Source organism: Phyllostomus discolor, chromosome 13 (assembly GCF_004126475.2).
Source record: "Phyllostomus discolor isolate MPI-MPIP mPhyDis1 chromosome 13, mPhyDis1.pri.v3, whole genome shotgun sequence".
NCBI lineage: Eukaryota > Metazoa > Chordata > Mammalia > Chiroptera > Phyllostomidae > Phyllostomus > Phyllostomus discolor.
This window is the reverse complement of record NC_040915.2, coordinates 42,971,502-42,987,864: the sequence shown is the minus strand read 5'-3', so window position 1 is coordinate 42,987,864 and position 16,363 is coordinate 42,971,502. Positions and strand designations below refer to the sequence as shown.

At 63.1% G+C, this 16,363-nt stretch overlaps 1 protein-coding gene across 3 annotated transcripts in view; it reads right to left on the bottom strand.

Moving 5' to 3' along the window:
- Positions 1-16,363, bottom strand: part of SCARB1 (scavenger receptor class B member 1) — a 53,370-nt gene that overhangs the window by 18,899 nt on the left and 18,108 nt on the right. For all 3 annotated transcript variants that reach the window (XM_036014960.1, XM_028528213.2, XM_036014961.1), the window contains exons 2-7: positions 7,965-8,122; positions 7,496-7,637; positions 5,707-5,910; positions 2,903-2,998; positions 1,056-1,171; positions 367-533 (exon numbers count right to left, since the gene is read on the bottom strand). In XM_036014960.1, the coding sequence (XP_035870853.1) occupies positions 367-533; positions 1,056-1,171; positions 2,903-2,998; positions 5,707-5,910; positions 7,496-7,637; positions 7,965-8,122 (883 nt within the window). The remainder of the gene's footprint in view (positions 1-366; positions 534-1,055; positions 1,172-2,902; positions 2,999-5,706; positions 5,911-7,495; positions 7,638-7,964; positions 8,123-16,363) is intronic.

The following is a 16,363-nucleotide window of genomic DNA, read 5'->3' as shown; positions in this document are numbered from 1 at the left end:
GGCCCAGAGAACCCATGCATGCGGGCCCGGCGTGGCCTCCACAGCCCTTGCGCCCCACAGGGCCGGAGAAGGGGACGGGCGTGACCTCAGGGGCGGGGTCCGAGGCCTGATGTCAGGTTCCTGAGCCACAGCACTGTCTGGGGCCACAGCGCTGGGTCTAGGCCCCTGTGTTTGGGAGGGTTTGCCACTGATCCGTGCAGCTTATCTTTCCGCACATTATCTGTCCTCGGCCATCGCTGTCCGAGGCCTGGCGGGGCCGCCCGGGATGAAGTTCACAGCAGACACGCCAGTGCCCGGTCCCCAGTCCCACCCTCCTGTCCTCCCCGTCTCCCCCCCCCCCCGTCGCCCAGCCGGGGTGACACGCACTTAACCTGCAGGTGCTGACATTCTGGATCCCCGACTGCAGGCACGGGCAGAAGCCCTCGTTGGGCGGGTAGACGGACCCGTTGGCGAACAGGGTGTCCGGGGCCGTGAAGCGGTAGATGGGGATGCCCGAGAACACCCCCGCCTCCTGGTAGACGAGCTTCATGGACCTGCGGGGGGCGGGCAGGGGGCGGGCTGGCGCTCGGAACTCGGTGGCTGTCACCGGGTCCCGCCGAGGGCCACCCACGCGGGGCCGCTCTGCCCCACGGGCACTGCCACCCCTCGGGCCCCAGGGAACTCAGTCGCCGCTGGCGTCCAATCCGTGTACGGTCCGGTGTCCTCGTCCTGGCCCACAGGCCCCTACCGGGTCCAGCCCCCGCCTGTCCTTTTCCACGCCCCCCCGCCCCCTTGCGCTCCCTCCTGCCCCCGGGGCCTCTGCACCTGCTGCCCCGGGACTCCTTCCCTCCAGCCCTCACACGCCGGACGCCAGTTCCCGGGGTTCGGCCGTCACCCCCTCGGGCGGCGGCAGCGGCGGGAGTCTAGCTCTTTGCCGTGGGACCAGAGAGCACTGTGGGGGTGCCGAGGGCTGGGGAGGACACGAGGAGCCGAAGCTCCCCCCAAGTGACGGCAGAGCCACCAGTGTAGGCTGCGAAGCGGACCTCCGCGCCCAGGCCGCCCGGGGCGCCGCTTACCGGCAGGCGTCCGGGCTGTAGAACTCCAGCGAGGACTCGGGGGTCATGAACGGCGCCCACATCTGCCCGGACGTCCCGTTGATCATGTTGCACTGGTCCGAGTGCCAGAAGTTGACCTGCGGGGTGTGGGGGGGGGCGTGCGGACACGGTGCTGAGGGCAGCCCGGCCACGGGCGCGGCGATGTCCCCAGCCGTGCGCCCTGGGGTACGCGGCACCCCTCAATTCCCGGTACCGTCCTTGGATAGAAGCCAGGCCCCTCGGAGAGACGGCCTGGCACGGCGGCAGGAGGGACCCTGGAAGGGGCAACTTGGCTGGGGCCTCAGTTACCTCGTCTGTAAAATGGGCCTGTCACCCACACCCCCAAGGACACAGCGAGCGGGCGAGGTGGCAGGTGGGGGACACCGACACACCCGTCTCAGAGGGGAAGCCACCAGGCACTCCCTTAAACCGGAGGGGCTGAGCAGGTGGCACGCGAAGGGGACGTATTTAAACTCATAATGGCGGCCCCTGGGGAGAATCGCAAACAGTGGCGGCCCCCGGGGCAGCGCGGCCTGCAGGAGGAACCCCGCCGTCTCCCTTCGGGCCCCTCCGTGCCGGCGGAATGCGTGTGGTCCCGTGTGCATGCGTGTCTCTAGGCTGGGCAAACAAGCCAGAGGGGACTTGAACGTCACCCTCACTAAGAGCCACCGGCTAGGAGGGGCCTCCCGCTGCCGGGGCTCAGGCAGGGGCGGAGTCTGTCCCCGGCCCGCAGGCCTCGCCCCGCCCACCAGGTGAGCATTTGGCAGGTGGGAGTGACAGTCACGTTTGTGCATGATGAGGAAAGGCCACCCCGGGGTAAAAGGTGAGATGCCACAGCACGTGTGTAGTATGATTTCACCAGGTTCAAAGCGGGAAAACGCCCACCCAGTTTCCACGCAAATGGACACAGAGCGGCAGGAGCAGCACCCTCCGGCCGGGAACCGGGGGCTCGCTCTGTGCGTGGGGGGGGTGGGGGGGAAGTGGGGTGTACATGTGCAGCAGAGAGTGGCCGTTATAGCCTCCTCTATCATTCCATTTTTAACGTTTTTCGTGTTTCCAATGTAATTCTATTTAGTTTTTCACTCAAAACCTCTTCCGTTGCCATGGAGGGCTATAGCATCCGTGCAATATTTTCAAAACGTTTTTGTGAATGAAGAACCACAGGAAACAGAGTGAAATTGTAACCATCTGCCACCACAGGGGGGGACCTAGGAGGTCTCGCGCTGCGAGAGGGGAGCCAGGCGGGGGAGCGCACACGCCGTGTGGTCTGCTCGTGTGTGCGGTCTAGGGAGCAGAACGGGTGAGCGGCCCAGACGGACTCGTCGGCACAGAGGACAGACTGCTGGCGGCCAGGGGGCAGGGCTGGGGGCTGGGAGACTCGGGTGAAAAAGGGATGAGGTTCAAACTGCCCGTCCCAAAACAGTCACGGGGACACACAGTCCGGCACAGGGAACAGAGGCGGTCACTGCGTCATCACTACGTGCGGGGCCAGGTGGGGACGGGAGCTATCGGGGGAGACACACTTTGTAAACTACATGGTCGGCTAAGCACTGGGCTACACCTTGGAACTAACACAAAATAACGTTGAACGGCAGCTGTCATTGAAAACAACCGCACAAGAAAGGACCTTGGTCCCTGGTATACACTTGGTGCTAAATACCCGGGGTTGCTCTGCCGCCCCCTCCTGCCCGCCGGAACTCGGAGCTCTGAGCCGCAGCCCCAGGGGAGCTCCCCCTCGCAGACGCGGCCGCCCCCCGGGTTTTAGGAGGACGGTGTGTGACAGGTGGCGGTCCGGGGTGGCCCTGCCCCCCACCCCACCAGGCTCTCACCTTACTGAGCCCGTTCCACCTGTCCACAAGGTGGATGCGGCTGAAGTTTTGGATCCCGGTGAACACGGTGAAGAGCCCGGAATCGGAGTTGTTGAGCTGTGGGCGGGGCAGAGAGCAGCGTCTGTGAGCCTGGGGGGGCATGGGAGGGGCAAAGGGGCCCTCGCGCCTGCCCCGTGTAGTGGCAGGCCGTCCCTGCACCCCCAGCGCCTGGGGATCAGGAGCAGGGGGACTGGGGGGCGTCTCTCGGAAAGGGACACTCCTGATTGCAGCGTCCCTCCTGGAAAGTGTCCGCCTCCCTTCTCTTCCCAGCTCAAGGAGGGTCTGGTTCTCCTGCTAGGGGAGTGGGGGGGTCACCCCTCCCCACGCACACCGGAAACAAAGCACAGTCACGTCACCTCCCCCCGCAACAGAGCAGAACCAGAAGTGGGGTGTCACTTCCAGGGTGCAGCTTCACAGGCCGGTGCACCTGAGTTTTACCCGCTTTCCACGGCGGAAGTGTCAAGCTGCAACCTCCCCGCCGCCCCGGGACGGGCAGAGGGCGGAGACCCCAGGTCACCCAGGCCGGACACAAACAGGAAGTCAATCTTCAGGGCGTGAAGCCCCTGAGATTCCAGGGCTGCTTGTTACACAGCAGAGCGGGAGGACAGACACATGACCCGAGGCTGGTCAGGAGCAACCTTTCTAGACAGGGAGCCCCGGCTCCGGAGCTCCGAGGGCGTTTTCTAGAATCGGACTTCTAACTCAGTGCAGAGACACGCGAAGGTCGCAGGGAAAGGGGTGGCGGCTGGGTGACACCTCGAAGCAGCGCTTCACCCCCAAAGAGGCCACAGAGGGGGTACAGCACGTGCCAGGGACCCAGCAAGGGTCGTGTGCTGGCGGCCGAAGGGCTACAGCGATGGCCGATGGGCTTGGCAAACGGGCTCTACCCGGAGCGGGGCCAGTTCCAAGCCCCACTCTGGCCTCCGGACCCCCTATATGTCCTGTCGGCTGACCGTTCAGAGCTCCCCGAGCTCCTGCTTCAGCCGGTAGGAGAGGAGGCTGAAGGAGACACTACAAAGAGGCATTGGGACTGTTAAAAACACAGTTTTAGCCCTGGCTGGCGTAGCTCAGTGGATTGAGCGCGGGCTGCAAACCAAAGCATCGTAGGTTCTATTCCCAGTCAGGGCACATGCCTGGGCTGCAGGCCAGGTCCCCAGTGGGGGCCACATGAGAGGCAACCACACATTGATGTTTCTCTCTCTCTCTTTCTCCCTCCCTTCACCTCTCTAAAAATAAATAAATAAAATCTTAAAAATAAAACAAAACACAGTTTTAGCCCTGGCTGGTGTCGCTCAGTGGATTGAGCACGGGCTACAAACCAAAGCATCGCAGGTTCAATTCCCAGTCAGGGCACATGCCTGGGTTGCGGGCCAGGTCCCCAGTGGGAGCCATGTGAGAGGCACCAGACCTATATTTCTCTCCCTCTCTTTCTCCTCTCTCTAAAAATAAATAAAATCTTTTAAAAAATACAGTTTTAATGTATAAAAACTGCTGAGCACAGTCCTGGGACACAGTAAGAGCTCAAAACGCCAGCCCTTGCCTTCATTATCAGTGTTATTACATTAATACACGCTAATGCAAAAAGATGGTTAACTAATAATTATAACAGAGAAAGGGTGTCAGAGACCGCTAGTTACTACCCGAAGTCCATTCTCCCATTTCTCCTTCATGACGAAACCCAAAGCTCACTTAGCATCGACTCACCTAAAAGGCTACATTTCTTAGCTTCCCTTGCAGCTAGGTGTGGCCATGTGACTGAGCTCTGGCCCTAGAAAAGTAAGTGGAGATGGATTTTTCTCCTTCCCAAAGAGGGAGACAGCTAGGATGTGCTGTTTGGTCCTCAACTTCCCTACCTGCCCCCCACCGCCCATGCTTCCTGGGATGTGGATGTGATAGTTGGTGCTCTGGCAGCCCTGTTGGACCATGTCATAATCTTGAGCATGGAAACCACGCCCTGAGAATGGCAGAGCACAGCAGCAGGACCCTGGATCGTTGAAGAGCACAAAGCCACCACTCCAGCACTGAACTGGCTGTTATGTGGGGGTTTCCACGACGCACGGTCAAATGGAGATGATAGGCACACTCGTGGCTTCGTAACAACTTCCACTTGTTTGCAAGTTTACGAGGTGCTTTCACGGAATCATGTCGCCCCATACCGGCCGAGGCGCCCGCACACCCAGAACCAGTCAAAACGTGCGGAGCACCTGCCACACGTCAGGGGCGGAGTCACGACGTCTTCCTCCCTCTCCCCGCAACGACGTATCAGCAGAGCACAGAGAGGAGGGCGAAGCTGGAGCAGCCCCAGGGGCTCACTAAAACCTGTTGCTGAGGGAGCCAAGGTCAGGGTCAGAGGTCAGGAATCCGACTCCGCGACAGATCATGGCTCAGGAAACCGATCACTGACCCTACCAGGTTACCAGAGGTCAAGCTTAGGAAACAATCAGGCAGCTCGGAGCAAGGCGACAGTCAACATTGCTGACCTGCTTCCCCAGCGCCCACTCCCCCTTCTTCCAGCAGAGACGCCCGTCGTCCCAATCCAGCCCAACCACAGCACATGAGCCTGGGTCAAACCGCACCTGAATGCATCCTTAGAGTGTTCAGCTGTATACTTAAGCCAGTATAGATGAGCTAGGTTTTCTGCCATTGACACCCGCAGCCCCCAGGCCTCCCCAGCCAGCTCCGAAAGCCAGCCGGTAACTGGTGTCCAGGACGTGCCGGTGGAGGACGGGACACGGGCCCTGAACTCCTCACTGGGCCACACTCACCTCAGAAAACAGCCCGAACTTGCCCTTCACAGGCAGCATGTTTGGTAAGTACTGATTGATCAAGTTCACGAGGGGGTCGTCGTAGCCCCACATGATCTCGCCCACCGTGCGGTTCATGAAGGCGCGCTGGCCGAGGGTCGAGAACGCCAAGGTCATGAACAGCTTCAGGCTCATGTGCTTATGCTCCAGCATCATCGCGGCACTCTGCAGAGCGAGGGGACAGCACGGGTCAGGGGCTGGACATGGCTAGGGCGCCCCCTGGACCTGAGGCCGGGCCTCCAGGCAAACAGCCCACCCGGGGACACGTTTGGGCAAAGGAAGGGCCCCCTGCAGGGGACAGGAGGGTGCCTGGGGCACCCGGAACCACTCCCTGGTCCTCCAGCCGCAGGACCGCCTGTGCTCTTGGGCTCGTGCACAGCCCCCGGAGCAGACACATGGCATAGGCCTGGCCCAGGAGAAGCCTCCCTCCTTCTGGCAGTGATTGGTTCGGAAATGTGTTCGTGGCCCCATCGGAGCCAACGAGCCGCAAGGGAGCAGGCTGTGGGGGCTGTGGGGTAGAGAAGGAAGGTCCCCCTGTTGGTTTTGAACCTGGGAGGTACAAGGCTGTAGCCACCCAGATGAGCCGATCTTCCGGAGCATAAAACCAGTTTCAGGTGTGGCTTGATCCAGGGTGCAGCACTGTTGCCCAGAAGTGTCAACCCCTGCCCTTTTCGCCCAGTTAACATGAGCCTACAAATTCCCTTTTTGCATATGCAAGTTCGAAGCGCCTTTTACTGTCACCTTGTAAAAAAACAATTCCTTAATGAAGACTCTACCCTGCTCCCTTATCAGCTCTCTCCTGGGCAATGGGAGTCCCCCGTGTCTTCTCTCCCCAATGTCTAGGTGCTTAAAACACAGGCGATCTTCTCATTTTTGTTTTCCTCCGAAGACACCACCTTGGCGCTCGGTGTCTCTTCTTAAAGGGACCCCACCCCAAAGCCAGCGTCCCTGCGGAGGAGTGAGCAGAGCCGGTCCCCCGAAACACGGGCTGTCTGCTGCGTCTGGTTCCCCGGGACCTCCCCAGGGTCTCCTTCACGCTGAACACTCGCTCACGGTCACAAACGCACCGTGGGTTCCACATCACCAAGGGACAGAATGAAATAGAAGGCCCTGGGTGCGGAGTCTGCAATGGGGGCTTCCCCGGTACATGACACGTCACCTGTGTTACCACACGTGTCCACGGATGTCACCGCTCACTGCTGGGGAATGAGGCGTGTCCTGGGCGACTCGCCTAGGTGCTGGGCCGGGGGTCTAGCCCTGGGCCCGCCCCTTCCCGGGTCTCGCCCGGCACTGTACCCGCCCTCTGTAACGGGCTGCAGCCGTGAGCGGGACCCTAGGCTGAGCCCCGGGAGCCCCCTGGTCAGTTGGCGACCCTGGGGTGGTCTCGGGGGGTCCCAACACACAGGACAAGCAGTCAGCCCATGCAGCTGTTGCTGTGACTGTCCCCTGCACAGAATGGAGGCCCTGCCCACACCCTCCCTCCAAATGCCGCTGACGGTGACGTGGCCTGGGGGTGCCCCGTGCAGCCCCCCACGGGGACCTGCTTCTGGAGGTTGCGGATCTGCAGGTTGAAAGGGCAGGACAATGACTCTGGCCAGCACCCTCGGACCAGAGACCGGTAGATGTGCCCAGGGACACTCATGGGGCTGAGAGTGTGGCCCGTGAGCCGCCAGCTGCCCCGCCAAGGGGCCGCCTGGTGGGGCGGGGGATGGTGGGGGACGGGGGGCGGGGCCGAGGACGGCAGCCTCACCAGGACCAGGATGTTGGGCATGACGATGTAGTCGCTCTCCAGGCCGTTGGACTTGTCGGGCTGGAACTTGAAGTTGCGGAACTCGAGGAAGGACACCGTGTCGTTGTCGTTGAAGGTGATGTTGGTCTTGTGCCGGTACTCCCTGCGGACGGCAGGGCTGCGGTCAGCACCCGTCGGGGGTGCGGTGACCCCAGGCTTCCCCGGGGCCCTCGGTGTCTCCGCACATCCCCAGCCCGCCGGTGCCACCGCCAAGCCCGGCCACGCCCCACGCCTGTCCCACCGCGAGCTGCCCACCGCAGGACATGGCGCCAAAGCCTCCACAAGGCTCACCGGCCACCCCTGGGAGCACCCCAGGGCCAGACACGTCCCCCCCCCCCGCCTGGCCGAGCTGCCTCCATCGGGTCTCTGCTCACACGGCCCCTTCTCAGGGAGCCCCCCCCCCCCAGGCCGGGGCCACCGCCGTCCTCACCTGTACACGTAGGGCCCGCGCTCCCGCACCTGCGGCTTCTGGCCCTTCAGGATGGCGCTGGGGTTGACGATGTCGAAGAAGTAGACGGACATGTAGAAGGGCACGGGGATGTCCTTCCACATGTTGAAGGACAGGCTGCTGGGGTCGATGCGCACGTTCTGGGGGGGGGGGCGAGACAGGCACACCCGTGAGGAGGGCGACCGGGGGCCCCACGCCCACTCGCCCGCCGCTCAGCTCCAGAACAGCTGCCCAGCGCCGGCCCTCAACCCTGGCGCCCTCATCCCACCGCACGTCGGGAAGGCAGGTTTACACCATTGAAGTCAGTAGGTGATCTAGTCGTGCTGGTTTCTCGTGTGTTTTAACCACAACAGCCTGAGCAGGGACCCCGGCAAACGGGGGCCCTGTGCCCCATGGAAAGGCGGTGGCCACCGCCAGTGCAAAGGCCCCAAGGCGGGCGGGTGGGGAGGCGCTGCACCGGAGTGTCTGGGGACAGCGGGGGGACCTGTGTGGCTGCAGCACAGCCTGTGTGTGGGGTGGCGGGGGGGGGGGGGACAGCAGGAGCTGGCAAGGAGGGCTGGGTTCCTTGAAAAGCCAGACATACGGACATCTGTAAAAAAGTCGCCTGATGGACGGAGCGTGACAAAAACTTGGTTTTTCTAAAAGGCCAAAGGAAACAGGCCTGGAACCCACCCGGCAGGTTCCGCAGGCGGATCCACCGGCCTCCAGTCTCCGCTTCGCCCCCCAGCCCCGGTGTCCCAGGAAGATTCCCCCAGCCCTGCCAGTGCCCCCCAGCAGGCTCGAGTCCCCTCTGAGCCCGAGCCAAGAGGAGCGAGCAGCCCCTCATACACACGGCAGAGCCAGGCACCCGGGGAGGCCAGGATTGCCCCTTCCGACTTCCCTTGAACGTGGCCTTCCAGGGCCAGGTCGGCCGCCCCCACTGTGCCCACACAGCTGGCGCCAACAGACAGGGGCTCCGGGGAAGGCAGAGGCCGAAGCTGGCCGCTCAGGCCCCGCCCCCTAGTCCCCTGGCCCCCGCCGGCAAACTCCGGGGAGAAGGCAGAGGCCGGGGCCCTTGGGGCAGGTCGGTCACCCGAGCCTCAGTTTCCCCCTCTGCACCTCGGGCCAGCGACTCTGCAGTCTCAGCCATGGCTCGTCCGGCCTATGGGGCATTTCAACGGAGCCAAGTTGAAGTTCTGGCCAAGAATAAAAACCTTGGGGGGGGTTAATATAAAACAGAGCTTTCAGAGTCGTCTTGAAAATGTCAGACTCGCCTTCCGGAGTGATGACCACTGGTCGACACACGCAAGCCCCAACCGGCCGCGGCAGCCGGGGGAGCGGGGGCGGTGACTGAAACCCGGATGGAACGGAGCCTCGGAGCCAGCCCGGCCCGGGGCCGCCGCCACGCCGGGCCTGTCCCCAGCTGGGCACCACGTTGTCCCCTCCCTGCCGGGGCCACGAGCCCTCCAGGGGCCACTGCCAGTATAGTTTTTGTGTGTGTTTCCTTGTCACTTTTCATGGGGACCCGAGTGAGCGAGCGGCCCCACCCCCCGGGGCAGGTCCTGCCTCGGTGGAGGGGGTGGGGCCAAGGCCAAGGCCACAGGGCGCAGGGGTGGGGAGGGGGTGGGGGTGAGGGGAAGGTGGTCTGTGTGCTGCCGCCGTGGGGAGCGGAGGGCCTGTCCCCAGCTCCGTCCTGACGCAAACGAGGACCAGGAGGACAACGCCGGCGGGCACGCACTGGGGACCCCTCCTGCCCTCTGCCCTGGCCCCTCGCTCTTGGAAAACACCTGCGCGAGGCCGGTAACCAGGGGCCCCGCCTGTCCTGGCCGCCCCAGGCCCTCTCTGTGGGGAGGCAGCAAGCCCAGGCTCCTTCTTCCTGTGCGTGTGCGTGTGCAGGGGAGATAAGAACACACCTGTCAGACCCACCCTCTTATCAAGTGTCTGCACGCACAGCCCGGGGCCGTGATCTACGGGCGCTCTGCTGCCCAGGGTGTCTCCGGGACCCGCCCAAAACATGATCAAAACAAGTGGCAATCATAAACACAGAGTGAGAGCCATCGCTGGTGTGGCTCGGCTGCCTGGAGCTTTGCTCTGTAAACCCAAAGGTCTCGGGTTCGATTTCTGCTCAGGGCATGTGTCTGGGCTGCAGGTTGGTGCGTGTGCGAGGCAACTGACCAGCGTTTCTCTCCCTCTCCCCCCGCTTCCTCTCTAAGCATGTCCTCGGCGAGGATTAAAAATAAATAAAAATACACCCTGGCTGCTGTGGCTCAGTGGAGTGAGCGCAGGCTGCAAACCAAAGCATCGCAGGTTCGATTCCCAGTCAGGGCACATGCCTGGGTTGCAGGCCACGGCCCCCAGCAACCGCACATGGATGTTTCTCTCTCTCTGTCTCTCTCCCTCCCTTTCCTCTCTGAAAATAAATGAATAAAATTCTTTAAAAAATGAAAGATGAATAGACAAAATCTTAATAAGTCAATAAAATAAATAAAAACACGATGGATTTTCCCAATTCGATTTAATGAGGAAAATAAGGTGTGGAAGCGGACATGGGTGGCGGGGGCGGGCGGGAGCCTTCGAAGGCTGCGGCGGACACAGGATGTCCGCCCACGGCTCCTCTGCGGGCCGAGATGTCGCCGTGACGTGGTTTTGAGAAAACAGCTTCCGGTTCCCGGACACATTTCTTGGCAAAGGGAGTGGGGCCCGGAGAAGCCTCTGGAATCCCGGAATCCTGTTGTTTTTCTCGCCCGCTGGGCTGCTTTTCGGATGAACTGGTCGAGCCAGTAAATCGCCAGATACAGCCCCGGGGTCTGTGTGTCTGTCTGTCTCTCCAACGCAAGGGAATTCGGGGCTCTGGGGTCCCGGCCCCTCCCTGGCTCTCACCCACAGGGAATGGTGGGCAACCTTTGGGCTGGGTGATGGCGAACAGGTCGCCGATCCCCTGGGCACCTCAGTTTTCTCATCCACGAAATGGGCGTGGCGGCAGCGCCCGCCTCCTAGGGCCGGTGCGAGGTCTGAACGCATTCACGACGGTCAGGTGCTGAGAGCAGCGCCGGGCGGGACTCTGGACAGAGGGTCAGCCGGGCCGTCCCCAGGCACCGAGTGACCGGCCCCTCCCGCTCCCCTGCTGCTGCCCTGCCCCACCTCCGGTGGGGACTGGACTTGGCAACGCTTCTGATTCGCAGGCTGGCTTTCTCTCGGCCGCAGGAGAGCACAGGCACCTGGACCAGGCGGCTGATCAGATCCCAGCGATTAGGAACACGGTCGCCGGCCGGCTGGCTGGGATCCCAGCCTTTGGCCCAGGTATCGGATTCTGTCCCCACCCCCTCCCCCGAGGTTAGAGATCACAACCCAGAACGCACACCCTGGGGGAGAGGAACAAAGAGATCCCTTGCTGGGCGCCCCTCCCTCGTCTCCAGCCCGTTCCTAGAGAGTCAGGCGGGCTTCCTGGAAGAGGGGCCCTGGGAGCCGGGCACGGAACAAAGGAGCGGCGCCTTGCCAGGAGGAGACGGCAGGAAGGGCGTGCTTGGCCGCGGACGCGGGTCATGCAAAGGCTGGGAAGGAAGCTGGCAGGTGAGCGACTAGATGTCTGCCAGCGACAACGGTGTTTAGAAAACATTCCTCAAAATAGCCCGAGCCTCCTCCGGCGAGAGGCGAGCGGCCACGCCCCCCAGCGGTGGAACCCGAGGCCGCAGGGGGAGGGCACTGAGCGCCGACAGGCGCCCACGGCCGCCCGCTGCACCCCGGAGGGAAAGGCTTTCACGGGGCCGGGCGGCACAGACGGCGTGCTCCACGGTTTCGCTTGCACGACAATCCGGAAAGGGGACAGCCGCGGGGGCAGACACCGGGCCCGTGGCGGCCCGGCGCTGGGAGCGGGCGGGCGGAGGCGGCCGAGTGCCACGCGGCGTCAGAAGAGCCCGCGGGGCGACCACAGCGTCTCCTGGGTTGATCTCAGCGGCCACACGGGTGAGCGGCGCCCGCCCGGCGAAACGCGCATCGAACTGTAAGTGTGGAAGGATGAGGTCGGGGGCGAACGTTTTCTGACGGCGCCCCTGAGCTGATTCGGAGAAATACCGCGCCCTCCACCCGGTTAGAGTGCACCACCCAGCGGTCCTCGCAGTTTCCGAGTCGGGCGGGCGCCACCGAGTTCCGAAACAAACCCCGCCCCCTCCCCGAGCCCCGCCCCCGGCCCCGCCCCCAAGGCTCTGCTCGCTGCCTCTCAGGATTGGCCTGTTTTTTCAGACACACAGGAACACGCGCGTCTTCAGACGTGCCCACAACTCTGTGCTTCTCGGAAACAAGCGGAGATGCTCAGGCTCCCAAGGTCAATGCCACGCCTCCACGCTGCGTGCAGGGCGCAGTACACGCGCCCGATGTGCCCGAGAACCCAAATCAACGGAGGCGGCGCCTTCATCGCGCCTGTCGGAAGGGCCCGCCCGTGTTTACCGTGGGTCTGTTCCCGGCAGCCCAGCGGTGGAGGCGACCCACGTGTCTGTCAGTGGGGGAGCGATTACGCTCCAGCACGGGAGTTTGATGCCGTGGAGGTAGGCCTGGACCGCAGTAGCCCCTGGCACAGGCCAAGACTTGGGTCGGCCCTGAAACCACGCGGCCCAGGGGCCGGACACCGGAGGACAAAGGCTGCGTGGCTCCTCTTGGGCCAGGGGCCCAGGACAGGCCCGTCCAGGGACGGGAAACGGGCGGGTGGTTGCCGGGGAGCGTGGGGAGCCGCTGGTGAGTGGGCCCCGGCTTCCTCCTGGGGTGACGGAGACACTACTGGGTCACCAGGCGTTGACGACGGTGGCGCCGTCTCATCACGGCACTAAATGCCACTGACCTGTACGCTTGTAAGTGGTGTAAATGGACGGTTTTATGGTAAGTAAACCTACCCCGAGTTTAAAAAGAAGATTAACTGCAAATCAAAGCGAGATATTTCCCTCGAGATGGACACACATTGAGCCACCCACCCCAGTCACCCTCACAGCCCACTGTGGGATCGCACCCCACAGCCCGAGAGCACTGCCTAGAGAAATACCCACGTGCAAGGGAAACCTGTGTAATCCTGTCGACCCGGGTCACCCCAGTACACCGAATTAAAAAAAAATTGTTTTAGTGTCGCAGGTTTGATTCCCAGTCAGGGCACATACCTGGGTTGCAGGCCATGACCCCCAGCAACCGCACATTGATGTTTCTCTTTCTCTCTCTCTTTCTCCCTCCCTTCCCTCTCTAAAAATAAATAAATAAAATATTTAAAAAACATTTTTTAATTGTCTGAGCTTGAAAAAAAACAACCACCGCAGAGGGTCCTGAGCAGGGAAAGCGGGGCTCCCGCACTGGCCCCGGCGGGAGGGCGGCTGGGCCGGGCCTGCCCGCGAGAGTCCCCGAGGCGGAATCGGCAGGGGCAGGGGCAGGCTCGGAAAGACAGCGCCGGCGCGGGCCGCTAGGCCTGGATCCTTCAGACACGCAGAGAGGGAGTCTCTGAAAGACACAGAGAGTGTGGCCTGTTTGGGGTCCAGCTCAGGCCGGGGCGGCAGCCCAGGGGACGTGTGATGGGGAGAATGAACGTTTCACACGTGTTCCTTTTTAGCGATTTGCCTATTTTTCAGCGATGTCGATCCGACCCATCACCATTTTCATAACGTGTTCTGGCCCCGTCGGCTGCGCCCCACCAGGCCAGGCCTCAGCCTCGGGCCACCGTCCAGTCTGTCCGAGGGCTCACAGCGGGCCCCTGCACCCCGTTTCCTCCACAGGCCAGGGGGTGCCGCAGGCGCGGCGGAGAGCAGCAGGGGTGGGCGTGAGGCAGGGGCGTCCCAGGGAGGACACCGAAGCCGGTGCAGAGGGACACTCGCGTCAGGGCGGGGGCAGCGGCCAGGAGCGCCTCTCCGAGGCGGTGACTTCCAAGCTGAGACCGGAGAAGCCGGCGTCCGGAAGTGACCGGCTCAGAAAAACACCCAATTTTACAGGCCCAGCTTTCTCCAGCTGTCCGAACTGTGCACACCCCTGACCTCGGTGGGATCTTCCTCGTTTTCTCCCTCTGCCCGCACCCCCATGCCCCTTCCTCTGTCGAAAGAAGCCCAGGATGGGCGTGTGCAATGCGGGACACCTGGGCGACCCAAAAGTGATCCTGGTCACAGGCGGGGTCACGAGGAAGGAACGACCACACTTTCGCCCATAATTCCCCTTTTCGTTGTGGCCACGAGAGCTTTTCCCATGCCTGTGTGACCTGAGGTCAGGTCGGCACTGGGGTCGGCGCTGGGGCCCACAGATGGGAGCCGGCCCTCCGCCATCGCTCCCTAGCTGGGCGGCCTCAAGCCAGAGGCTTCCTGCTCGGTGCCTCAGTTTCCTCATCTGTTAAGTGGGAGTGGCGAGAGTCCCTCCTTGGCAGGGCTGTGGGTGAGGCTTAGAGACAGTGCTGAGCAAGTGTGCACAGTAGGTGCTTAATATGAGGCAGCTGCCGTTATCGCCCGGCCCCCAACCGCCTTCAAGTACGAGCTCCTGTCCTCGGCATTCGAGGCCTCGCCCTGGTTCTATGACACGCACCCCTTGCATTCTGCAGCTCGAGTCTGCCCCAGGAAGGCCACCCCGCCCACTGCCTCCCCCACGCACGCCTCTTTGGCTGTGCCTCCCACACATCCAAAACCCCACTCATCGGGTGCCACCTCCTCCATGAAGCCCTCAGGAACTCCCGACAGGGAGCCTGCTCTGACCTAACCAAGATCCCCGTTCCTCCTCTGCTCAATCAATCACCCACCCCGTGACAGAGGCCACGCTGGGGATTTAAAGACTCAGAGGTGAACAAGACGGTCACCCCGCCCCCGAGAAGCTGGGGGAGACTCGGGGGGCAGGAGATGAGTATCCACCGACTGGATAGCGGAGAAAGCCGTCCTGCCCACTCTGCTGCGGTAAATGCTCCAAGGCTCATTTCGCAGACACGGCCCCTGAGGCCTCGAGTTCCAACGTCTCCCCGAGGTCACAGGTGCAGGCAGGGACCGAGCCTTGGGCCCCGGGGCCACACGCAGGCCTGTGACCTCACGCTTCTCTGCCGGGCCGTCCCGCCCGGCTCCCAGCCCAGGGTGCCCGTCAATCATTAACCTGGCCCGGCTGTTGGATTGCAAAACCTGATTCATCCCCCGGCGATAACAGAAAACTGGCTCTGGAGGAAACACATCTCGGCCCCCCGACCAGAGGGGCCGAGGGGTGACCCGCCTGGACGGGGCCCAGGTCTGGGACAGGACCGGACCTTGCCGGCCGCAGACTGGCCAGCAAGCACCCACAGCCCCAAACCCGAGGGCCCCAGAGGCGTCCGCAGCCCCGTGGGGCCCGGGAACCCTGGGAGGGGCGCGGCCTGGGCGGATTCAGCCCGGGCCTGGGACCACACCCTTGGCTGATGTGCCAACCAACTCCTTTAGATTTCAAGATGCCAAAAATAAGAGGAAAGCTTTTTGTAGAAGCCTGAGCACCTTGCTAAGACAGCAGGGTGGGCTGCTTAAGCTGCCCAACTGAGTCATCCTTGCCTCCTCCCTCTGCCTCCCCACCACCCCCGCCGATCAGCTGGCTGGGACCCCGGAAACCGCCCACTGCTCTCCAGCACCCCAGCCCCCAAGTCGCTCGCGTGGACGGGCACCACCGCCGCCTCCTGCCTGGTTTCCCGCTTCTGCCCCTGCCCCGGTCGCTTCCCTCCTCAGGGTCGGGTCATCCTGCTGCTCCGACACCTCCCGTCATCCCCTCCGTGTCTCGGGACAACACTCAAACCCGTGCCAGTGGCCCACGACGTCTCACCCCTGAGACTGGGCGCCTTCCCGCGTGGGTGCTCAATTTCAATTTTTAAAAAAGAAAAAAAAATAAAGCAAAATGTCTTGGTGCTGTTAAGATGCTTAGCACACCCCCGAGGGGAGCCTTGGCCCGGAACGGCCCAACCAGGCGCCCGTCAATCTGGCTTCTGAAACCCCCGCCCGCCCCCGGGGCACCAGCGAGCAACTCCCGGGGGACGTGGGAGAGAGATGAGAGGCCCAAGGCCCCGCCCTGCCAGCCAGGGGGCCCGGCCCAGGGCCAGGGTGCTGGGGCCACCCCACGCCTTCTCTGTGCCCCTCCTACACTTGCAGCCCCAGCGGCCCCACACAAGACCCAGGGCAGGGCGCACTGTGGGTGGCTTCCGTCAGGCTGAGTGGCGGGGCCTTTGTTCCTGCGCCAGGACCCTGCACAGCCAGCCCCTCCCAGGCCTCCTCCCGACTTCTGAGACCCACAGAGAGCCCGGCCCGGCCTCTGGGGGCGGGGGGGGGGAGCAGCGGGGGCGTGGGACACAGACCTCAGCCAGGAGGCCCTGGCAGGCCGGCCTCCCCCCCACACCCGGGAGGGCTCACCGGGGCAGGCCCCAGAGAGCCAGCAGACTCCCATGGGACTGATGGGGG